General features: G+C 46.5%; 1 protein-coding gene across 11 annotated transcripts in view; it reads left to right on the forward strand.

Annotated features, from left to right (window-relative positions):
- Nucleotides 1-24,096, forward strand: part of Sec16a (SEC16 homolog A, endoplasmic reticulum export factor) — a 34,823-nt gene extending 10,727 nt beyond the window's left edge. For 6 of the 11 annotated variants that reach the window (XM_048452739.3, XM_087899841.1, XM_087899840.1 and 3 more), the window contains 28 exons: nt 2,185-2,282; nt 3,704-3,827; nt 4,335-4,533; nt 4,675-4,849; nt 5,417-5,559; nt 5,993-6,054; nt 6,163-6,301; nt 6,679-6,924; nt 8,421-8,518; nt 8,806-8,887; nt 9,079-9,196; nt 9,375-9,486; nt 9,677-9,782; nt 10,558-10,698; nt 11,507-11,620; nt 11,858-12,041; nt 13,232-13,477; nt 14,043-14,125; nt 15,714-15,866; nt 17,203-17,280; nt 17,487-17,543; nt 17,682-17,793; nt 18,073-18,210; nt 18,467-18,531; nt 19,225-19,302; nt 19,955-20,014; nt 20,800-20,877; nt 22,576-24,096. In XM_048452739.3, the coding sequence (XP_048308696.2) occupies nt 2,185-2,282; nt 3,704-3,827; nt 4,335-4,533; nt 4,675-4,849; nt 5,417-5,559; nt 5,993-6,054; nt 6,163-6,301; nt 6,679-6,924; nt 8,421-8,518; nt 8,806-8,887; nt 9,079-9,196; nt 9,375-9,486; nt 9,677-9,782; nt 10,558-10,698; nt 11,507-11,620; nt 11,858-12,041; nt 13,232-13,477; nt 14,043-14,125; nt 15,714-15,866; nt 17,203-17,280; nt 17,487-17,543; nt 17,682-17,793; nt 18,073-18,210; nt 18,467-18,531; nt 19,225-19,302; nt 19,955-20,014; nt 20,800-20,877; nt 22,576-22,644 (3,358 nt within the window). In that variant the 3' untranslated portion in view covers nt 22,645-24,096. The remainder of the gene's footprint in view (nt 1-2,184; nt 2,283-3,703; nt 3,828-4,334; nt 4,534-4,674; nt 4,850-5,416; nt 5,560-5,992; nt 6,055-6,162; nt 6,302-6,678; nt 6,925-8,420; nt 8,519-8,805; nt 8,888-9,078; nt 9,197-9,374; nt 9,487-9,676; nt 9,783-10,557; nt 10,699-11,506; nt 11,621-11,857; nt 12,042-13,231; nt 13,478-14,042; nt 14,126-15,713; nt 15,867-17,202; nt 17,281-17,486; nt 17,544-17,681; nt 17,794-18,072; nt 18,211-18,466; nt 18,532-19,224; nt 19,303-19,954; nt 20,015-20,799; nt 20,878-22,575) is intronic. The other 5 variants (XM_087899842.1, XM_087899843.1, XM_087899844.1 and 2 more) reach the window with 5 other exon arrangements.
- The last annotated feature ends 26 nt before the right edge of the window (nt 24,097-24,122 follow it).

A 24,122-nucleotide genomic window follows, 5' to 3' on the forward strand; every position in this document is an offset into this window, starting at 1 on the left:
GCGAGCCAGGTCAAAGTTCCATTTGCATTCTCCGTTGCCCAGGGCCTGCTTTTGATCTTGTGTCCTCTCCAGACCATTGCACAAAATAATGAAGTATGGGCCTTGGCCACTGTGGACTCTGCTACCTCAGTTCCTGCAGTTCTGGTTAGTCAAGTCCTAGAGTAGGTGCTCATGGAACTGGCTTTGCTACAAAGTGTGTTGTCACTCTTTTGCTTAGTAGCTCCCAACTGCTGGGGTTATATGTGCCCTTGCTTTCAGAATTTTCTGTGGGCAGGTTCTTGGAGGTATTTGGTGACTTGTCTGAAGACAGACTGCTTTGCATGTGAACCTTTGTCCATTTAGCTAGCCCTAGTGTACCTCCCTCAAAAGGTGCACTCTAAACTGTGTGCATACATGCATAGCTGATCATTCTGGGTCTTTATGAAACATAGCAGTTTTGAAGCTTAGGTGAATTCTGGAGTATTGCCTGATAGGTGTAAGGTTCTGTGTTTGATCCCTAATACACTTGAGCAAATGTACATGTATGCATGTATAATGCACACATACACATATGAGAGCAGGGGCAGAGACAGAGAGAAAGACAGACACAAGATTGTGAGAAAATTCTTGGGATCTTAGATGGGAAGTAGCATTTGGACTCATACAGCTCAGCTTTCTGATTCAGCATCTGTGAGAAGACAGGAGGCCTGTGGATCTGTTTGCTGGAGTGCAGAAGGAGGAGAGCACAGGGGCCAGGCCAGAGTGTGTCTTCCCACTGTGTCGCTTTGCTTTCCACATGTCTGCCTGCAGTTTCATTTAGGAATTAACTTCCAGTGCTGGGCAGTGGCGGCACATGCCTTTAATCTCACTCAGCACTTGAGAGGTAGAGGTTCTCTGAGTTTGAGAACAGCTTGGTCTACAGAGCAAGTTTCAAGGCAGCCAAGACTGTACAGAAAAACCCTCTCGAGGGGAAAAAAAAAGGAATTAACTTCCAAGAGTGACTGACCGTATGCCACAGAGCCTCAGATTAGGTCAAGTTCCTACCATTGTAATTTGTCACTCTGACTGCAGCTTTGCCTTCAGCTCAGCTTTTGGGGTCCTCTGAGTGTCCTCAGTTCTCATTTATCTCATCCTGCAGGAGAGTCTGTTCTCTTGTCTCCTCAGTTTGTGTGTGTGGACACTCAGTATTGATGTGATACCCAGTGTTAGGGAGATAAGGTCACTGTCGAACCTGCTTGAGGGGAAGCACATTTCTCATGTTTATGACTGTTCTTCCTGAACTGTATCAGTTGAGGTAGTGGCATGCTCTTGAATTTGCTTTATATCAAAATGTTTTTCTAGAGCCGCTCCCATTCAGATGAAAGTCTGGAGTGGCCAACCTGAATGAAACTTTAAGGACAGACTGGTGATATTTCTGTGGCTGGGCAGTGAGGTGAGCAGTTCTTATGCTAGCCAAACAGCCAAGTTCAGCTGAGCACTTTCCCAAAAGGCTACCAGAAAATTAAAAAACCATGTTTAGTGCTTTTGAGAATCCTAAGAGTTCCAGAAGCACTTCCACCCTCCTTTGAGTAAATCTCACCTTCTCCATAACGAGTTGGGGGTCATGGGTCAGTTTATTGGGCATAGAAGAGGCTAACTTCTTATTGATCTACTGGCCCTGGCCCACCTCACAGATTTGTTCCTGCAAGGCCAAACTGAATACACATAGCTAGTGATCCTCCCTAAAGGCTGCTAAAATTGTCATTTTCTTGTGACTCACAGCTGTAATCCCATTACTGTGGAGGCATGGGCAGGAGGGTTGTCATGAGTTTGAAGCCAGCCTAAGCTACACAGTGAGACCTTGTCTCAAAAACAAAAACAAAAAACGAGAGAGAGAGAGAGAGAACAGTAGGAATTTTAGATTGGTTTTGGGCTTAGTGTTTCTTGATGCTATACAGTATGACATAAAAATTTGTTAGGATGCAGCACTTAAACACAAGGGGAATCAGTTCTTTTGCTGACCATGGTCCAACAGTCATTTTGATGAGCTCAACTTCAGGTAGCTATGTACTGGAGAATTCCATAGTCTTGTCTTTGTTTTTCTTGTGGTCTGTGCGTTTTCCACAGCTGAGTGATTTTATGAATGTCTGTATGTGGGTTGACTAATTTCTCACTACTTTAATAAACAGAGACTGTATTTAACAGCTTTTTTGTTTGTTTTTCCAGGCAAGGGTATCCTGAAGGATACTATAATTCTAAAAGTGGATGGAGCAGTCAGAGTGATTACTATGCAAATTATTACTCCGGCCAGTATGATTATGGAGGTATGTTTAGAAATTGTAGCCATTAGCAAGGGACTGACTGTCCAACCACTTCCTGTGATCATATAGCCATGTATAAGTCATGGTCTGGCAGGTGAATCAAGATCACTTTTTCTTTCACTGGTCTGTGTTTTTATCCCAAGAGCTAAAGTAATTGAGAACGCTTAGCATCTGAGAAAAATCATTTTTGACAACTTTATTGAAAAGTCACATTGTACCCACACCACGGTGTCTGTTGTATTGTCATGAGGAATAGTGACTAGTTCTGCAACTTCCTGGTCCACTTGTGATTGCTCAAGTGTGAACTAATGAGGCTGCGGTGGAATGCGAGACTGGCTCCCCAGTCACACTGCCACACTTGAATGCTCAGAAGTCAAATGAAGCTGATGCATGCTCCTTGGTGACAGGTGTAGCCCACCCACTGTGGCAGTTCCAGTTACTTTGCAAGCCTCCATACTTCCTTTCCACAAAACATATCCAGGGAAAAGCTATGAGTTCCCTTAGCAGCCCTGCTGTATGCTGTTGTACCATAAGGCCTTGCAGTCCCTTGACAGGTCTACATGGTGCTTCTCAAGGGGCTTTTTGCCATACGCCCCTAAAATGCTATCTTAATATTTCTTTTCAGAGTTAGGTCTTAATGAAATCATTTCTTTTTCTTTTTCTCTTTTTCAAGACAGGATTTCTCTGTGTAGCCATGACTGTCCTGGAACTAGCTGTCATAGACCAGGCTGGCCTTGAACTCACAGAGATCTGCCTGCCTCTGCCTCCCAAGTGCTGGGATTAAAGGCATGCGCCACCACCACCCTGCTGAAATTATTTCTTAAAATATCCTGAAACACAAACTGGAGAGATGGGTCAACTGTTAAGAGCACTGGCTGCTCTTATAGAGGACCTGAATTCAACTTTAGTACCCGCAACATCTGTAACTCCAGTTCCAGGGACCTGCAGTCTCACACAGACATATGCACAGGCAAAACACAAGTGCACATAGAAAGAAAGAAATCTTAAAATATTTATATTTTTTTTCTGACTTACATTAGGAAGATAATTAGTATAATTTGTAGTTGAGATTAACTATTAAAAAATATTATCAATATTGGGACTGTACCTGTGGTACCTAGTTACACACCTGACTATTCTTGAAGCCTTAGGTTTGATCCCTCACATGGCAAAACAAACTAAAAAAGTAAAGAATATAGAATTTAATATAGAACTCTTGTAGTGGCTTTCCTTTTTTTCATCCAGATATATGTACTGAGAGAACAGCCAGTGACTGCCACATCATGGCAGCAGGAGGCAGCTCCTGGGGCTTTCTCTAGGCCATGCCTGTCCTTTACTCCTGAGCTGTCTGGACACCTGCTCCAGGGAGTTGGGTGTCTTCAGTGTCTCACTGCTGCACTCATCCATTCATTCTTCACTTACAGACCCAGGCCGCTGGGATCGTTACTATGGGTCTCGCTTCAGGGATCCTCGCACCTGGGACCGGAGATACTGGTATGACTCCGAACATGACCCATACAGGAAGGAAAGCTATGCTTACAGTGACAGGTTGGTAAACTGCACGTGTGTGAAGGAAGTTGGAGGGTACCCTTGCTTGCCTTGCTCCTGTCTTTGGAAGTAATCTGCTATAGTTTTGGGGCTTCTGGGAAGTAATCTCTTGGTGTCTGAAAGAGGTGTTGGTTACCCCTCCCTGTGCCCACCTCCAGCCTATGGGAGAAGAACTGGCTCAAATGTGTTCCTTCCCAGTAACTTTGGGAGGACCTTAACTCTACCTCCTTTCTACAGTGTCCCTTCTCCACCCTGTCCATAACCCAGAAAAGGAACCACCCTCAAGTTGCACCTGCAGTGTGTTCTCTGAGATCACCTGCATCTGAACCTAGGATTTGGTTTCTGCATGGTTAGGTTTAACTAACATTCTTCAGGATGAAGACAGCCTCAGGATAGAGGGCAAAGGGAAGGCAGTGAGCACTGAGGGCTAATTGCATCTTTAGGAAGTTCCTAGGTAGTTATGTGGTATTCCATAATTGCCCTGCCTTTGTCCCCTGTTTACTCTAGGCCTGAGAAATGTGATGATCACTGGAGGTACGACCCTCGCTTCACGGGAAGCTTTGATGATGACACTGAGCTCCCCAGGGACCCCTATGGAGAAGAAGTGGACAGGCGCAGTATCCACAGCGAACACTCAGCACGGAGCCTGCGCAGCACTCACAGCCTGCCCAGCCGCCGAAGCAGCCTCAGCTCCCACTCACACCAGGTGAGCTGGGCAGGCTTGGCGGGGGAAGAGCAGGTGTTAAGTCTTGGCTACAATTTTGTCTCTGCCTACTTCTAAAAGTGTACCCATAATCTTTCTGACATTCATTGAAACTCACTTTCTCTGCTTGATTTCTTTCTCAAGAGTCAGATTTACAGAAGCCACAATGTGACTGGCGGTTCCTTTGAGGCCCCTCATGCCCCAAGCTCATTTCATGGTGATTATGCCTATGGAACCTATGCCAGCAATTTCACTGGTGCCCATGGTTTTCCAGAGTACAACTACCCTGCAGATACCTCCTGGCCTGCTGTGGAGCAAGGTGCGTCTCAGCAGTTCAGACTGAAGCCATCAGGTTGGGATAGAACAAGGGAGTCCAATCAGCTCTTCTTTACATGCTGTGCCCACTGTCTCCAGTGTCATGGTTTGTTGGAATAGGCCAGTGCTGGCCCTTGGGTTGACGTTTGGTTCAGGGTCTGAGAGCTGTTTGCTTCACCACATATGCATTGTTAATGTGGAACTTTGAATCCAGTCAAGCCTTGGGTGGCTCTTCTCTGTGTTCCCACACTGCCTATGTGGGTGAGCACTCTTGGAACGCCCAGCTTCCCTTGAGAGACTCTTGTTCTGATTTGTGCCAGTATTCCATTTTGACTCACTCCTGAAAGGAGCAGCTTTAGAAGGAGCTGCTGAGAGCTCTCCTAACTGAAGCACCAGTCAGTGAGAAACTGTTTTTGTGTGTGAGTTGCTCACCCACCTCTTTTGCTCTTGGGTGCCCAGTGATAGCCAGTCTGAAGCTTAGCTGGGAGTCTGGTTCAGAAGCTATTAGACATGACCAAATAACTCACTGTGTTTTTTGTCATCCCCCCCACCGCCATTTATTCAAATTCAGTTCCATCAAGACCGACCTCTCCTGAGAAATTTACGGTGCCTCATGTCTGTGCCAGGTTTGGTCCTGGTGGTCAGCTCCTTAAAGTGATTCCCAACCTGCCTTCAGAAGGACAGCCTGCACTAGTGGAGATCCACAGCTTAGAGGTAAGCATGGTGCTCTCTGCCCCCTACAGCCTTGGAAAGCATGCTTTCCTGGGAAGCGCTGGTTTATGGGGCTTTCTTTCTATTTAGAGGCTGGCTCTTCTAGAAGTCATTACTTAAGCAGGTGTTATGGTTGTTAGGTATGGGTTGCTTGTGTGTGCTCTTCTGCCTTTTGTGTTTTGAGAGGTTTTTTTTTTTTTTCAGTAATGGAAAAGACTGGGTAAACATTTACTCTATAGCCTCAGAATGTCAAGACCAAAATAGGTTTTGCTGTTTAAAAATTGAAAATCTTCATTATAGTTCCCACTCATATAATTGTAGCAAGCACCTTTACCCTCTGCGTGGAGGGATGAGTGTGGTCCCAGGATTGGCTTGTGGCTCAGGCTGCTGGTGGTTCTGACTGTACCTGTGAGCTGCTTTGTCCCTCTCATTGTAGACGTTGCTGCAGCACACACCTGAGCAGGAAGAGATGCGCTCCTTCCCAGGACCTCTTGGAAAGTAAGGTTCCCTGTGGTGCTGTCTCTTGATGTCTGCCCTAATAGCAGCTGCTGAGTTTGGCTCACAGTTTTGTGACCACCGTTCACTGAATGTTCATTCTTTCCCCAGAGATGATACCCACAAAGTAGATGTTATTAACTTTGCACAGAACAAAGCAACAAGATGTTTGCAGAATGAGAGTTTAATTGACAAAGAATCTGCAAGTCTTCTTTGGAATTTCATTATTCTGTTATGCAGACAAAATGGGGTATGTTCCCTTTTACTTTTGAATGTTCTCTCTGTTTGCCTTTAGTCTTGGAATCTGTTTCCTATTCCTGTCCTGAGCTGTGGGCAGTGTCAAGCCTGCCATGCCATGCTTCCTTGGGAAGAGTGTCATGGCAGCAACCTGGGAAAGTAGGAGGAAAGGGAGGTGTAAGAGTTGTGATGAGCTGACACCTCAGCCTTTATGGGAGGCTGTTCCTGCCTTCATGAAGAATCAGTCTTCCTTCCTGAGGTCTAACATGTGCTACCTATGTAGACCTGGCCAGGCTCTGACAGCATGGGAATTTCTTGTCATCTGGCTAGAAACCCTGTTTCTAATATAATCTTACTCTGCTTTCCATCCTGTCCCCACTGGCCCTGTAGACCGTGGTGGGAACAGACATTGCAGAGCTTTTGTTACGAGACCACAGAACTGTGTGGCTTCCTGGGAAGTCACCCAATGAGGCAAACTTGATAGATTTCACTAATGAGGCCGTGGAACAAGTGGAAGAGGAGGAGTCAGGGGAGGCCCAGCTCTCGTTTCTCACAGACAGTCAGACAGCAACTACCAGCGTGCTGGAGAAGGAGACTGAGCGGTTCCGTGAGCTCTTGCTGTACGGCCGGAAGAAGGTAGGCAACCCTGCAGATGTTTCTTATAGTCCATCTGTTGACCCAGGGAAAAGACCAACCTTCTCCAGGAAGCAGCTGTAGCAAGTGCTGTTCAGGGATGATATCTGACCCATTGCCTGCCATCTCTGAAGGTATCAGTAGTGTTTTCTCTGAGAAGGACCCATGTAGATATCTAACCAACTCAGTTTACAGTCATTTGGAGAACATGCATGCCTGTCTGTGTGCAGAGTCCTGGGATGAAGTCTTCTTACAGACTGAAGCTTCAAGCCAGTCATGTGTATTTTTGTTAAGACAGGGTCCTACATACCTGAGGCTGATAGTGTGCACAAGAGTGTTGAAAGTAGCTGGGCGGTGGTGGCACACACCTTTAATTCCAGCACTCAGGAGGCAGAGGCAGGTGGATCTCTGTGAGTTTGAGGCCAGCCTGGTCTATAGAGTGAGTTCCAGGACAGCCAGGACTACACATAGAGAAACCCTGTCATGAAAAAACAAAAAGAAAAAAAAAAGTGCTTAAAGTGTGCACGTTGGGGCAGAGGATGCTCTGAGAGTGGAGGTGCTTCAGTGCTTCATACTGGCTCGTAAAAGTCTCTGTCCGGACATCTGTTAGGCCTAGGATTCTCTGCCCTTCACACTGTGATCCACTTAGGAGGTCATGGCTTTAGTCTGGTTTGGATCTGAGAACTGACCCAGGAACATGTGCATTGGTAAACATATACTCTCAAATATACTACAACTTAGAAAAGTTTTTTGTCTTTAAAACAGGATTTTTTTGGCCCAGGGCAGCATCAAACTCATGATCCTCCTGCCCCAGCCTCTGAAGTTCTGTGATTTCAGGTGTGTGCCACCACACCTGACTAGAAAGCTTAGTTTTTGAAACAGTCTTGCTATGTTACTCAGGCAGGCCTTGAACTTCTGGACTCAAATGGTGGTCTCCTCTGTTTTCTGGGAAGCTGAGACTATAAGTGTGTGCCCCCATGCTTAGGAAAAACTCATATGTAGTCCTTGGGATTTTAATATGGATGTTTCACAGCTCTTTGAAATCATAGACCCCATTGACTTTGTGAATATTTACTTCTATTGCTAAGGTTTTGCCTCCTAGCCAAAAGTGCTTAATTGTGCCACAGATTATTTGGGGTGAAGGGAGATTGTGTTGAGGATGCTGTTTGTTTAGGGAGAGTATTTGAGCAGCCAATGTCACCTGGATGGGGAACCCACACTGATACTGCATTTCTCACATTGTGGTACTGCCACTTGTTTCTAGCTGATGTGCTGGTTCTTTATACAGGAGGGAGAATAAAAATGGCATGCACCTACAGATACTCACTAGAGGGCAAGGGCAGAAGGACAAGACTAGTGTCATCTATAAACCATGAACATATTTGCCTTTTGACCTGCCACGTTCGTCCTATTTTTCTGTGTGCTTGACGGCATGTGGTTCTGCCTGATCTAACAGTAAGCATTCTGATCGTTCTCATGAGCCCTGAAATTCATTGCAGGATGCTCTTGAATCTGCCATGAAAAATGGCTTATGGGGTCACGCCCTGCTACTTGCAAGTAAGATGGACAGCCGGACACATGCCCGTGTCATGACCAGGTGAGTTTTCTTATAGTGCATCCCCATGCATTTACATTACCTGACTTTGGTTCTCAAGTATCTTGCCTCTACTTTGGGACTTTCAGCTGTGGAATCATAGGCTTCCTTGACCCTTCTTGGGTTATACTGTTAAGGGAGTTTTGAATTCTTTATTGATTTTTTAAAAAAATATTTTCTGTAAAACTTCAGGGACCTCTTCATTCTGACAGTTGATAAAGGGCTGAAAATAGGTTGTGGTTTCTACTAGCTAAACCAGAGAAAGATCTGACTGTTCTCTTTACACATAGGTTTGCCAACAGTCTTCCAATCAATGACCCCCTACAGACTGTCTACCAGCTCATGTCTGGACGGATGCCTGCTGCATCCACGGTGAGTGTGCAGGTCCCCAGGACACTAGTGGAGACCCGTATTCCAGTGGAATTTGTGCATGCTGAAGACTTTGATCATGGAGTCTGTCTGAAACCTGTTTCTTGTCTTGCTTTCTCATTGGGCTTGGCCATCAGGAAATTAAAGGTGATAGTCTCTGAAGGATAAATATTTGTTTGGTGTTCTCTTTGTAGTGTTGTGGAGATGAGAAATGGGGAGATTGGAGGCCGCATCTTGCAATGGTTTTATCCAACCTGAACAACAACATGGACGTTGAGTCTAGGACCATGGCTACAATGGGCGATACCCTAGGTGAGTTAGGTGTGAGGTAGGCCTTTAGCTGTCATTTGATTGACCCCAGAGTCTGACTATGTGAACTGTGCCAGGACCTGTAAGAAACATGGTACATCTTAATTAGTCTGATGTCCTAAGGCACCGTCCCTGGAATGGTTCCAGGAACTGATGAGATGTGGTGGTTCTTTCTCTTCAGCATCAAAAGGCCTCCTGGATGCTGCACACTTCTGCTACCTGATGGCCCAGGTTGGATTTGGGGTTTATACAAAGAAAACCACGAAACTTGTCTTGATAGGCTCAAATCATAGGTAAGGACTCAAATCAATACAGCAGTATCCTTTTTCTCTAAGCACAAGACCCCTGTCCTTCAGTTAATTTGAAAATGGCCAGCCTTGCATCTTTGCCACATAATGAGACATGCTTGGGATGACCTGCTCGGTGGTTGATGATGCCAGTAATTGGCCACTTTTCAAAAGGAATAATTCGCTTCTTCCACAGTTTGCCGTTTTTAAAGTTTGCCACCAATGAAGCTATTCAAAGGACGGAGGCTTATGAGTATGCTCAGTCTCTTGGGGTGCACACCTGCTCCTTACCTAATTTTCAGGTGAGCAGGGGCTGTGTGGGGTGGCCAGTGCTCACCAGTGCTTGCTTGGTTATGTTTTTGAATTCTCACAGAAGTAATGATGAGGCATTTTGTTTTGTGGGTTTTTTTGGGTTTTGTTTTTTGATACCTTGAATATACTGTTAGTTGGTCAAAATGCTATATTTGTTTCTATTTTTGTTTTTAATATTTCAGACTAGTTTTCAAGAGCATTTTTATATGTAAGGTATTTTTTAATGAGATTGTGTGATCTGACCCAATATGGGCATGTGTGTGTATTAATAGGAAATGTTTACAGTTTGCCCATGTGTTTGTATTAATAGGAAATGTTTACAGTTTGCTCATGGTGCTGGGCAGTGGTAGTGTAAGCCTTTAATCCTAGCACTCAGGAGGCAGAGGATCTCTGTGACTTCAAGGCCAGCGTGGTCTATAGAGTACCAGGACAGCCAAGGCTACACAGTGATATCCTGTCTTGGAAAACAAACAACAACAACAAAAAGATTAAATGAATAAAAATAGTTTGCCCATGACAAAGGTAGTTGTCTGAATGTCTGGCAGCAGCAGAACATCAAATCTTGAGCCTCTAATTGTATCAGAGGTGTTAGGAGGAGTGCAGGTGTCAACTTTGACTCTGCACTAATCACAGAGGCTGCTGTGGTGCACAGCATCTAAGAGCTGAGGAGTGATGGAAAACCCAAGGATTGTGACAGTGCACTCAGTGGGAAGCCTCAGAACTGCGATGGTGCACTTGTCATTGATGGTGCACTTGTCATTTCAGGTTTTTAAATTCATCTACTTGTGCCGCCTGGCTGAAATGGGACTAGCTACACAGGCCTTCCACTACTGTGAAGTGATAGCCAAGAACATCCTGGCACAGCCTGGTGCATATTCTCCAGTGCTGATTACCCAGTTGATTCAGGTAGGATCGCCTCATACCTTTCTGTTGGCATTGTGCCAACTCTGGAAAGACACAGGCTTCATCTTGCTGGGCTTGGGGATGGGGTTGTAGTAAGTAGTTCTCAACAGAGTGACACCCAGAACCTACTTTAGATACTTCAGTGCTCTTTGGTTGCTGTTTTGGCTTTGCAGCATTAATACAGGAAATCTACAGGTGCCCTGTGCCCATGCAGAAATTCAGCCATAAGCTTCAAGGTGGAAAGATCCATCTGTGTCAGGGAACTTGCATTTATATTGCTTTCACTTAGCTAAAAGCACATGCTTGTCAGTCAGCAACTAGTTCTGAGTCCTAGTTGTATCTCTGCCAGCCATTCCTTTTCTTATTAGTTTGATCAGCCTCCAGTACAGGTGCAGGAAGCCCACAGCCACTCTAAACAGGTCCCAGTATCCCTTCCCTAACAGCTCCGTTCCTAAAATATGTCCATGAGATAAATAAAAAATTTGTTATTGTGGAAATATTCAGATAAAGGAGGCTCATGCTCTGCCCCATCTTTAACAGATACAACTTATGTCTAAATTTGGTTCATCTGGAGCCACTTAAATCCTTCCAAGGCCCTATCAAAGAACTGCATCTTCCCTGGCCAACTGAGCACTGGGGCAGGCCTGCTGTTCCCATACAAGTGTGAACTCCACTCTGGGCTCACTCTGATCACTCAGCTTTGTACAACCCACGCATGACCTCCTTCTGCTCTAACCACTGTGTTGCACTTGGGGACAGTTTCGTTGGTGCCATCCAGCAATATTAAGAACCCTTGTTCTCTTTGGTTTAGATGGCTTCCCAGTTATGCCTCTTCGATCCTCAGCTGAAGGAGAAGCCAGAGGAAGAGTCCTCTGTGGAGCCTTCCTGGTTAGTGCAGCTGCGGGATGTGGAGAAGCAGATCCAGGTACGCCTTTTGACAGCACAGCCTTGTCCTAAAATTTGTCCTGGAGATGTTTGATGAGAGGGTTTGTGTCTCACAACTCCTGTTGTTTTCACACTGAAGCATTTGATGGTGACACTGTGACATTTGAGAAGTGTACATACTGTGGGAGTTTCCTTGTTGCCAGGAGGGCACTGGAGAATGCTCTTGGGTCCACATGTACTGTTAAGCATGGGCTGCAGTTTGACTCTGTTTCTCTAGGAGGGCACTGTGCTGTGGAGCCCGGATGGAACTGACCCCCAGCAATGTCACAACACACCAGGCTCTGAGGTAGAGCAGTTGGATGATCCAGGACTCAGCCAGCAGGCAGGGCTGAGGACCGAAAACCCTTTACTGATGCCAAGCACTGAGCCCTTGATGCACAGCGTGCAACTGCTGCCCACAGGTGGGACCTACAATACCCATGTACAAGCTCACTGATGTCTGCTTTGGAATAGAGAGTGTTTTGCTGCCAGAGTTGAGGCGTTATGCCACCATGGTTGTCCTCCTCCTGTCTCTTTATGCTTTCTCCTGTGGTGAGCATATGAAGTTGCAGAGCTTCAGGTGCTCTTCTGCCGATATCACTGATGCTCATGCACCCCTGGCCTTGCTCCCCTGGTCCTGGCCTTTGACTGCTTCCAGCTGCCGTTTAGCCGCTTGCTTCCTGTGGAGCCTCACGACTCAGTCATAACAAGTGCCGCTGCTTCTCATCTTGCAGCTATTTCTCCCCATCTTTCTCATCTTGGGATGGGTTAAGTTACCCCATTCCTCCAGAAGGTGGGGCCCAGACCTCTCACTCGTTTCTTGAACCTCTTTCCTGGTCAGGCAGGCACCTTTTCTGTCCACCTGTCTCTCATTCTGCCCCTGCTCTGCGTGTATCTCCAACTGGCCTGAGAACAGGCAGGTCTTCCTGCCCTTCTCTGCCCTGATACCCTCTATTCCAAAACTCCCCTCCCACCTGGCCTTCTAGCCACTCCTGAATTAGTCTGCTGCTGGCCTCTAGCCACTCCCTACTCCTGCAAGTTTCCTGTCACCATCCTGGAATTACTACCCTCAGTGCCTGGTTTCCTTCTTCCCAGTTCATTCCCTGCATCAGGATTCCTGTTTTGTATTGGGAGATAGGAATCTCACTCTGTTGTGCAGACTGGTCCGGAACTTGTGGTTCACAAATTCTCATCTAAACTAAGAAATTGGGACCATAGGCATGTGCTGGTAGGGAGGACTTGCTCTAAAGTTGAACTGTGTGGATACCTGTATGCACAGTTAGTCCATTTGATCCCTGGCAATGGGGAGAGTGCACTGCCAACACAGCACTGTGTTAGGTGTCACTCGATATAGGTTGTAACCTATGACCCACATCACATCTACTGATAGGTACTAGTGCACTCATCCTGCCTGCCCTTGGGCCCCTAGAACATGAATGTTCTGCTTTTTCTAGACCACTGGTGGGTGCTGTTTTCAGCTACCTCATTATAAAAGAAGTATGACTGCAGAACAGCTTGTAGGAAAAGTGTTCATGATGTGCCAGTCAGTGTCTGCCTGGGAGCAGTCAGCCTCAGTGACCTTAGACTTCCTCTTCTCCACTGTGCCCTGCAGCTCCGCAGACATTCCCTGATGGCCAGTCAGCTCATCTTGCCAGGGTGCCAATGTTCCCAGTGCCAATATCCCGGGGACCCGTAGAACTGGGTCCTACCTATGGACCCCCAGGGTCTGCGCTTGGCTTCCCAGAGTCCTCCAGATCTGATCCTGCAGCATTACACCCTGGGCCGGCCCTGCCACCCACTACACCATGCCTCCAGGAAAGTGGACCTCCACTCCAGGAGTCCAGAAACCCTGACCCAGGTATGTTTGCTGAGGGATAGATGCTGTCCTGAGAGCAGAGCGTATTGGTCTTGGTATTGAAGTAGCTGGCAGAAGAAATTATGTGGACCAAAAGTACTAGAATTCCAAACAGAATGGATTAAGAGTCTCAGTGCAGTGAAGCAGTAATGCTAATTTTTGTTGTGGCTTGGCCATGTACTACCATCTGAAGCCCAGCTGCCCACTTAGGGTATAGTGGAATGACTGCAGAGCATTTGCAGGGTCTGTCTTGGTGCTGTACTACGTATATCCCTTGAGCTACACAGGTAGAGGTGGTGAATATTTCTCTGGAAGTCAAATTTGGTGGATCCTGTGCCTGTCTGTGCCTGTCTGACTATCTGAACGAAACAAAACATAGGCTTGCTTCTAAAGAGCAAAACAGATGCCATCATTTGGGAAAACCTTCCTTTTTGGTATTGGAAAAGAACACTGTTGACTAAGTGTGGTACTAAGTTTGTTCTCAGTCTGAGCCCTGCTAGTGCCTCGCTTCCCTCCTGTCACATGGCAGCAGCTCCAGGACCCAGTCATTCTCTTTTGTTTTTGACAGACATGGTGCCACGGGGCTCACCTGTCAGACACTCACCTCCAGAATTCAATGAAGAGGAGTTTGGTGGGAACTTTTCTGACCCGGTACTTCCCATATCTTGTTGTAACTGTTTTCTGTGAGTTTGTTGAGTAGATACCTTGGCTCCTTGTTCTTAGCCTGAAATAGGAAGGTAATAAAGGTAAGGAGATTGCATTTAAATTCAATTCTTAAAGAGAAAGTATTTCTAAAATCGTTGTAGCTGGGGCCACTGAGATGGCTCAGTTGGTAAGGGTGCTTGCCACCGAGCCTGATGACCTGAGCTCATTCTCACATGGAGACAGAGAGAACCAACTCCTACAAGTTACCCTCTGTCCTCCCCACAAGTTATGTAACACACATACAAAGAGTTAATTTTAAAAGTTGCTTTAACTCTTCAAATGTGAAAGTTGTGAAAACATTGGTGGGAAAGAGGTGAGAGAGAGAACCGGGTGGTGTGAAAGCAGAAACACCCACTTGCAGTGCAGTGAGACTCCAGATTTAGTTCCCAAAGGTGGAAAACCTTCCTGATCTCTCTCTCCCCTTTGTACAACAGAACCTGACATCTTGATGTCCCTAAAATTGCAGTTATTGCAGCACACAGAGTTTGGTACAGATACTCTTATGTGTGCTCTCAACCAAGATGGACAGATGGCACATTCTGGAAGTTCTTTACAGATACCCTGTCCTTGATGGATGTTCCTTCAATAGGTGCTTCCTCTTATTATTTCAGATAGCTTGTTCCTGAAAAGTAATGGGGGGAGGGCTTCACTGTGTGGTGATCATGCCTTCACCTGGGCAGGGTTTCTCTCTGTATATATAGCCCTGACTGTTCTGGAACTCACTCTGTAGACCAGGCTGGCCTTGAACTCACAGAGATCTGCCTGTCTCTGCCTCCCAAGTGCTGGGATTAAAGACATGCACCACCACTGCCTGGCCATTTTTTTTTTGTAGACTTTGTTTTTATTTGTGTGTGTGCATGCATGGGTTCCTGTGGAGAGTGGAGGAGGGCATTGAACCCCATGGAAGGGGAGTTACAGGTATTGGTGAGCTACTAGATGTGAGTGCTGAGAACTGAACTCCAGTCCTCTACAAGAGCAATAGCACTCAACTGAGTCAGCTTTCCAGTCCCTTTATTTTATCTTTTACCATTAGTGTATGTGTGTATGGGAGCGTTTATATGGGTATGGGTGCATGCGACACGCCTGTGGAGGTCAGGGGAAGCTTTATGGAGTTGGTTCTCTCCTTCTCCCTTCACATGGGTTCTGGGGCTTAAACTCAGGTTGACAAACTTGAGCTGCAAATACCTTAACACTAAGCTGTTCATTGGCTCATGGAAAGATATTTTAGGTTGTGATGTTTTCCAAAGGTATCTTTCCCAGCTCTGACCACCTCTACCCTCAGGGCACACATATATTCCATCTCTTGGAGTACTGTGATGCTCCCTGTTAAGTGCTTGTGAGGTGTAGCTGGCATTTCTTCAGCAGACTGAGAATGTTCCGAAAGTCCAGCTAGGATGCTGTCATATCACTCTTCTCTGTTCCCACTAGTTCTGTGCCCTACTAGGTAGATACTAGTGAGGTCTGCTCCCTTGGCCCCCTTCAGTTCCTCACAAGGAGCTCCAGGAGAGCTAGTTTTCATCTTGCCTTGTGACAGGGCTCCTCCAGAACAGCACAGGACTTGGAGACACCCCCAGTGTGGGATCGTGGCAGCTCCAGTCTGACACCTGCTCCATCATCTCTGACACCTGCTTCAGAAGGGAAGAAACCTGCACAAGCTGTCAAAAAGGAGGCCAAGGAGCCCAAGAAGGTATAACCCAGTCCTGCCAACTTGTCTAGTGGACAGAGAGGTGGGGCAGGTGGTGGAGGGAAGCCCAATACCCTGGAACAGCTTTCTTTGGAAACTGGAGCCAAAGAAAAGACATTCATTTATAAATTCTTTTCCCACGATGAAGCATATGTGAACTTGAGTGTGTAAAGCATATAGCAGCTAGACAAGTCTCTCTCTCTGATTGTGTGTGTGTGTGTATATGTGTGTGTGTAAGCACAGCCAGGTTGCTGAGGATACACCCAGGCTCCCTAGAGATTCATTCATAGCCAGTTCATAATAGACAAGCCCTAGTGCAACCAGAGAAGAACAGTATGTGACTCTTGATGTCACCAGCGAAGCTGAGTACCTTTGCACAAGTTTAGCCCCAAGTGCTCCTTTGTCTTGTACTTGAAGAATACAGTTCTTCATTTTTAGAAAAGATTTTATATAATTTTTAAATTAAATGTGAATAGCTGTAGTACAGAACCCACATTCTATTTCTCCTCGAATCCATAGAGGAAATAACCTGTCCTAAGAGGTAGGCAATTGCCTCTTTTTCCGTGGCTCAGGGATACAGTGTTTACCCAGTATCCCTGAGAATATGGGTTCTGTTCTACAGCTATTCTCTTCTCCTTTTAAATAAAACGGTCCGGAACAGTAAAGACATAAAATTCTGATCACCGAGATTCTCTTTGTGCAGGAAGAGGGTCTTTGTGTGGAGGCCATCCTGACTGCTCAGCTTCCTTGTGTTCCTGGGGTGGGAAGAGCCTGATCTGATGCTCACTGTTTTCCAGAGCTTGAGTATGGAATGCTTCTATGGACTGGGTGTAGGTGGCATATTGTCATCCTGTTAAAGATAACATTTATCAGCCAGGATTGGTACGTGTCTTTAATCCCAGCACTCAGGAGGCAGAGGCAGGTAGATCTCTGTAAGTTCCAGGACAACTAGATCTACATAGTGAGCTACTGTCTCACAAAAAGATATGCTTAGGATTATGGGGTGTTTGTTGCGCAGTGGTAGAGTGCTTCCATGGCATTTGAAGGGTCCTGAGTCTCATCCCCAGCACTGTGAAAATGTACAGATCATTGCACAGCAGAGCCTCTTTGATTTGCATGTCAGAGCATCCCAGACGGGCTCATCATCCTCATTGTCCACACTGACACTCTGTCCCCATGATCACTGACTTCTCAGCCCTTGTCCTCTATTGACATTTCGTCTCTGTGGATGTAGTTTCGCAGGGCACTATTGTAGATGGCATCACATAATGCTCTCCTTATTGTGCTGAACTCCTCTCATTGGGAAGTGTCCTCACGCTCTTCCAATGATTTTATTTAGAGTGAGTCCTGGTTCTCTCGCTGGCTGCCTGGCAAGAAAAGGACAGAGGCTTATCTACCAGATGATAAGAACAAATCAGTGAGTATTGTCCTGGTGTGGCAGTTGCTTAGTGGGAGTGGGTAGTAGGTAGTGATGGCCTGTCACTGGCTGATGGTATAATGTCTTGGGACTTAGGACAGACCTGAGAGTTGACATTTTCTGAAGTTGTAAAATATCTAAATTAGATTCTAATTCTTTTTAGTTTCATTCTACTGATTTTTTTTTTCTTTTAAAATTTTTGGCAGATTGTTTGGGATGAAAAGAAAAACCGGTGGGTGAATTTGAATGAACCAGAGGAGGAGGTAAGTAGTGCCTCTAGGTCCTTGTGTGAGGAGAGGGGTATTTGCTTTACTCCTTGTCACCTTTCTGCTTCCCTTTGGGGAGTCCTCACTGATCTCCATCGTGTTAAAGGCATTGCTGAGCTCTCTCTCCCTCTGCAGAAGAAGGCTCCACCCCCACCTCCAACATCGTTCCCCAGGGTTCCCCAGGTGACTCCCGCTGGACCTACAGGACCACCCACGGCCTCCGTGAACATGTTTTCTAGAAAAGCAGGTAATAGCTACAGCAGAAATCAGAGGTGTCTGGGTAGTACACTGTCCTATGGCATTCAGAGCACAGACAGCTGTCACAGTGCTCACACTGTCCAGTTATCTAGTACACGATGATGCCTTGGGATCTGAGTGGATGGCCCACAGATTCCCAATAGACAGTTCTGCTGAGACCTCTTCTTTGGTGAACCTCATTGCTCTTCTGACTCAGTGGGAACAGAGTATATTGGATATTATATGTTGCTTGTGCACAACTGAATTTGACTCCTCTTCTCATTGGTAGGTGGGTCCAGAGCTCGCTATGTGGATGTTCTAAACCCAAGTGGGACACAGCGGAGTGAGCCAGCTCTTGCTCCTTCGGATTTCTTTGCTCCACTTGCTCCGCTCCCAATCCCTTCTAACTTGTTCGTACCAAACCCAGGTAGGCAGCCCATGTGCTAGCTGATCCCTGTCCACCCTGCTTCCTGTTTAGTCTCTGTCTATGAGTCTCTGGCCTTGTCCTCCTTATAAAAATGAATGACTGGGCCAAGGTACAAACGACCAGAGGCTTGCATGTACTTCTTTGGCTATTGACCTTTCCTCTCTGAGGGTCCACGGTCGAACCCTTTCACGTAGCTTGCTATACAGAATGTCCCAGAGATTGGGATGCTGACAACCTCATGCCTTCTCATTCACAGATGCAGAGGAGTCACATCCTGCTGAAGAAGCTCAGTCTAAGGCAGAGCCCACCCTGGAACCCAAGGTATGCACAGTCAGTGGGAAGAAGGTGAGGGGGCTTCCCTGTGTCCTTCAGGATTCCTTTCCCCCTGCAGGTCAGTGTCTGGTACACCTAGGTGATGACTCTGATCACACTGTCTACATTTGTTTGGTAGAGAGACTAGAAGGCCTGAGGAAGGCGGTCAAGGTTCAGTTTGGAAAGATGGCAAACTATAAAGGCCGATGGGGGTGATGGCTGTACCGCAGTGCAGTGATTAGTAGATAATTGACTTCTACATTAAATATATTTTACCAAAATTTTAAAAATAAGAAAAAAGTTAGAAAACAAAGAATTAGCTAGCAGTACTTAAAAAAAAAAAAAAAAAGGCGTATCTCAATGCAAAGAGAGCAAATAAATCCCATGTGATTAGGGAAGCCTGCCCTGGTCTGGACCCCATAGCTTCTCATTGCCTCCATAAAGTTGGAGGGCAATAATGTGGAGCACACACAGACTTGTGGTCTATGCCTAGCGTGATTTGATGGCTGTTGCATCAAGAACTACTCCAAGCAGGACAGTGGGGTCTTGGGGAAAACACCTGTGTGACCACTTGTAGAGACTCCTGGACATGTCAGAACAGTGTCTAGGCTGTGCTACAGGAGCAGGCAGTTTTTCTTTTGCCTGGTGTAAAATCTTTGACTCTTTGGAATTTCAGAGTTACCACATTTCATATTTCCTCAGCAGATGATGAGCTCTGCAGCATCACCCCCGAGACCCGAACTCTCACCCTCCAAACTAGATGGCTCCCAGGGAGGAGAGGTAGGGAACACTACACACTACACCATATGAATACAGTGTGTGTGTGTGTGTGTGTGTGTGTGTGTGTGTGTGTTGTGCATTTGTGTCTTATGTGTATGCATGGGTGAAAAAGCGGGGGGCATGTGTATGCATGTGCATGGGTGTGTGCATGTGCATGTATGTGTGGTCGTGTGTGGGTACGGTGAGGTATGATGACCTGGAATGGAGGCTTAGCCAGCTCAGTGTATTGCTTAGTGGCTTCTCTCTTTAAAAATGTGTGCGAGTGTGCAGAAAAAAGGAAATGCAAGGCTGAAACACTTAATGTATTTTATTCACAGAAAGACATTAACTTGTGTGATCACTTTGGCTCCTGCTCATCATCATCCTCTAGCCAGGTCTCCCTCAGAGTAGTCTGGCAATTCCAGAATTTTGAGGTGTCACAAAGTGAAGCTGTTGTGGGCTGAGGGCTATACAGATTCTTCCCCTCCCCAAGAGTAATGATGGTTTCTTATCAAAACTGTGGAGGGCATTTGAAGCTACCTCTGACGGTCTTGATTTGAGTGACATTGATTCTAATGGCATCATAAAGCTTTTGAACCCAGCTGGCAGCTTGGAGCAGTGGCGCATGCTGATCTTCATGTCTGTATCTGTGTGTGTTCTTGCTGTTCCGTAGCTCTCGCGCTGTAGCTCTCTGAGCTCGCTCTCACAGGAAGTAAGCCGACATTTCCATCAGGTACCTGTGGCTGGTGGCTCCCTCCTTCCACGGGGCTGGCTGTGTAGCCCCTATGTCCCTTAGAGAGTCTGTTATCCTCTTCACTTGTCAACTAACCCCTTGACTTACTCAAGCATCATGTGGGCAAAGATGCAGTTTTCCTCCATTAAAGGACCTGGGTTTATGATACTACCTGGACATGGTGGTGGACTTGCCTCACAGGGTTTTGAATGCCCAGGTGAGCTATAACTCTGCTCCTTGTGAAGTGGGCCTGACCCCAGCCATACTGTCAGCATCGCCTGAGTTAGGAAAACACTTGGGAAGAAAGATTTCTTCTTGCTGATGAGGCTTGAGGAAGTCTGTTTGCAGCCAGTGAGAGTATGGCTGTGATGGCCATCATGCGACTAGTCTAAAGGAGGCAAGGAATGCTTCACTTTCTGTTCTGGAGCCAGGCTGTGTCAGTAGCTTTCAACGGAAAGTCTTAAGGGAGCATTTCTGGCTGCCTGTGACTGTAGAGCAAGCACACTATCCAGGTCTCCTAACCGCTTGACCAGCACTAATGAAATATCAGTGTTCTGTGTTCATTGTCTGCATGTTTCTGTTTGGATTATTTTACTGCATGGTGCTTTGACTTTGGCTATTCCTTGAACCATCCAGTAATGAAAACCAGTATTGCCAGAGCTGTCTCTCTCTAGAGCCTGTTTGGCGCATTAATGGTCCTTTCTGAAGTGTGGCTTTTGTCTGCTGCTGGGTCAGCAACTGCTGTGTAACACTGGCTTGCTGAGCTCCTTCTCTGTGCTTCACAGGCTCCTGGAGACCACTGTCCTGCAGGAGCCACTCCAGGCGGGTCTGTGCCCTTTTACAACCCTGCTCAGTTGGTGCAGGTGAGTGACCCTTGCCTGTGTTCCCCACAGCCCTAGCTTGCCTGTTCAATGAGTTGAGGTTTTTTTTCTCCGACTCTTCTTTTTTGCTTTTGTTTTTTTGAGATGTGGTTTCTCTGTGTAGCCTTGGCTGTCCTAGAACTCACCTTTGTAGGTGCCTGGCTGTTCTTTCATGCCGTAGATTTGCCTTTTTACTTGACGTAACCTGCATCCTCTGCTGCCTTCTGTTCCTCCCACTGCTTTGGGCTCTTCAGGCTTAGGACTTTTCTTTCTGTTCCTTGCCATGGACTGAGGGCTGCCTCCCATATTGCCAGTCTTCCATTCCTGCATAGGATGTATGGCTTTAGCCACAGCCTCTCAGCCCAGTCCTCAGCTCTCCCTTCTCCCTCCTCTTCTCCTTGAGAGGAGTTCTAACAAGGAGACCCCCTAGTTTGGAATCTTTCATTGTTTCGTTCCTGATTAATCCCTCTGTCTGGGTAACACACTGTCCAGCAGCTTCAGGCCTCAGCAGTTGACTCTGGAAAGACCCTTTGGCTCTGCCCTAAGTGCTGAGTTGGGAGTTTGCTGGGTGCGGTTTTTAGGTGGAAATTTTCACCAGATCAAAAGTAGTAGTGCCATTTTCTGGTGCCCACTGTGAGAGTACAGGTCCTCATTCTCTGTTTCTGAAGACTGAAATGGCATCTTTCCTCTGGGGTCAGTCATTGCCCGAGTGTACTTCTGCCAGGAAGAGTCGGGAATGCACTGTATATCTTTTGGAGAAGTGTAGTCTAGCCACTGTTAGGGGGAGCTGTGGAAGGGACAAGCTCTTGGCAGGCATTTTTATTTGGGGGACAGGGGGCTTGAATCAGGCATTCATACATGCTAAACAAGTACTCTGCAAACTGAGTTACATCCCCAGTCCTGCGGCATGCATCTTGTATGTGTGTGGGTTGTTTGTTTGTTTTTAATAGAAAAATAAACAAAGTTTATTATTTATTTAAATTTTTATTTTATGTATATGTGTTTTGCTGCATATATGTCTATGCCATGTGCATGCCTGGTACCTACAGAGACCAGAAGAAGGCAACAGATCTCCAGGAACTGGAGTTACAGACAGTAGCTTAAATTTGCTCACGCTCACAGGGACCCTGCCCTCAGCTGTGCTAGACCCAGTCATGGTCTCTACATAGTCCTCTTGGGGGTCCTGGCACCCCTGTGCTAATTAAGTTACTGTACCCCTAGTCACCAATTATGTCCATATTTTCAACTACAAAATCTCATTTTTCTTTTGACCTTGTAGTTGAGTAGTTCTGCCAGATTCCTTGGCTTTGATCCCAGTGCAGTGTTGTGAGGGAGGAAGAATATATGCCAGTGTTCTCTCCTGGCATGGAGCATCCCTGTGCTTTGCAGCAACAGAAGGCCATAGGCCACATCTACTCTTGGACTCACTGAACCCTTAGCTGGCCCAGCTCTGTAGAGCTACTAGCCTCAGCCCTCTGGCCTTGACAGAACTGTGACAGGATGGAAACAAAGCATGTCTGCAGTGCTGTGGGTAGAAGTGCTGAGCAGCAGAAACGTGGCACCCACAGAAGGTCTCATGCTTGACGCTAACACAGAGCTTGCCTGTTTTCAGTTATCCCTGTACTTACCCTGCAGATTCATCCTGCTGCACAGTCCCTGGGCATGGACACATGTAGGTCATTGCTGTTCCTTTTGTTCCAGGCTTCTGTCACCTCGGGGAATTCAAGGCCAGGAAGGATTGGCCAAAGAAAATACGCGGCATTGAACTAGGATTGCTGCTGGATTGTACTTGGAACCCTGAGATGACTAGATAACTGTTCTCCACCAAGAACCAAACTAGCTGCCTCAGGGCTCGTGGATCCCAGATGGACTTGGCAGTAACCCAGAGCCGGTCATACTGTGTGTCTCCCTCCTTACAGCTCATGTATATGAATTACTGAAAAATTGATTCCATGGTTCCTTTCTGATGCTGGATAGAATGAATCTAATTCAAAGTCTTTTATGTAAAAGAACTATGTTTCTTTCCTAGTCACTTTAGACAAATTAAGGATATAATAGTTTGAGTCTTTTGAGAATACTCCTGAAGTGAGGCTAGACAGGGCTTCCCCACAGGAGAGCACAGTTCCTTGGAAACCAGGGCCTTGCTCACCTGAGAAATGGTGCAAACCGACCAGGATTCCTTAGGATGCTGAGAGAAGAGTGAGTGCTTTACTAGAGATGAACTGCCTCTGTTGGGCTGCCTGGCCTAAGGAAGAGCCCTAGCTACACTTGGGCTGCTCTGCCCTGTCCTGTGAACCAGGTCCTCTAGGGCCACCAGATGGCAGTGGCTCACAGGCTGGGAGGAAAGCCATTACCAGAGCATGTCCCCAAGAAATTCCCAGCCTCACTTCATTTTCTGTGGCCTGATTAGGGCTGGGTGGATTTTACTGCTCAGAGCTTCCCCTTGTGGCCCAGTCACTGGGAGGAGCCCCAGGGAGCTGATGTTCTGAAGCTGCTGATCTGATTAGCCAACCAGGTCAAAACCTGGCTGCATGCTGCAAAATACTGCCCTCCTAGTGAGGGGTCTGTATGGGCTGTGTGGGGTCCTCCAGCTGACTCACTCACCTGCACAGATATCTTTCAAGGACTAGGTGGTGTCCTAGCAGACACTCTGGAACCTGACATCTCTACCCGAGAGCCCATCAGGGACCTCAGCAGCTGCCCACTGATTCAGCCACATCACTCTTCAAGGAGCTGCTGCTGCCTCAGACTCAGAGCTTTAAGGCTTCACTGACTGTTCCTAAAACTATCCTTTTACTCTAAAGAGGAGGGGACAGAGATTTTTAAATATTTATAGAAATCAGCAGGTAATTTGGGTAGAAAACATAAATGGTTTGGTTTGGTATTAAATTTAGAAATTGTAGACTGTGGAATTAGTACAGCCCTTTCTGGTTTTCTGGCTCCCCGCATCATCTAGAAAGACTCACAGAATGGTTTCCAGAATGTTCCATAGGTGAGTGTGCCCAGACGCTCCCATATGGTCACTAAGAAAGGCCTGTCCCTGAGGGTCAGTAGCAACTTGTGTCCTTACTGGGACCAGGCAGGATCCTTGCCTCTGGTGCAACCCTGCCCAGGCTCTGTGTTGACTGCCAACCACTTTTGATTCAAGAAGCTTCCTCCCTGGGAGCTGCTATTTTTCCTAAATTCAAATTGTTAAATAAAATATTTTGGGCTCTCAAGTAACCTCATTTATGGCTTCCTTTGTGTTT

The sequence above is a fragment of the Myodes glareolus genome, chromosome 21 (assembly GCF_982192425.1).
Source record: "Myodes glareolus chromosome 21, mMyoGla1.1, whole genome shotgun sequence".
Classification (NCBI taxonomy): Eukaryota; Metazoa; Chordata; class Mammalia; order Rodentia; family Cricetidae; genus Myodes; species Myodes glareolus.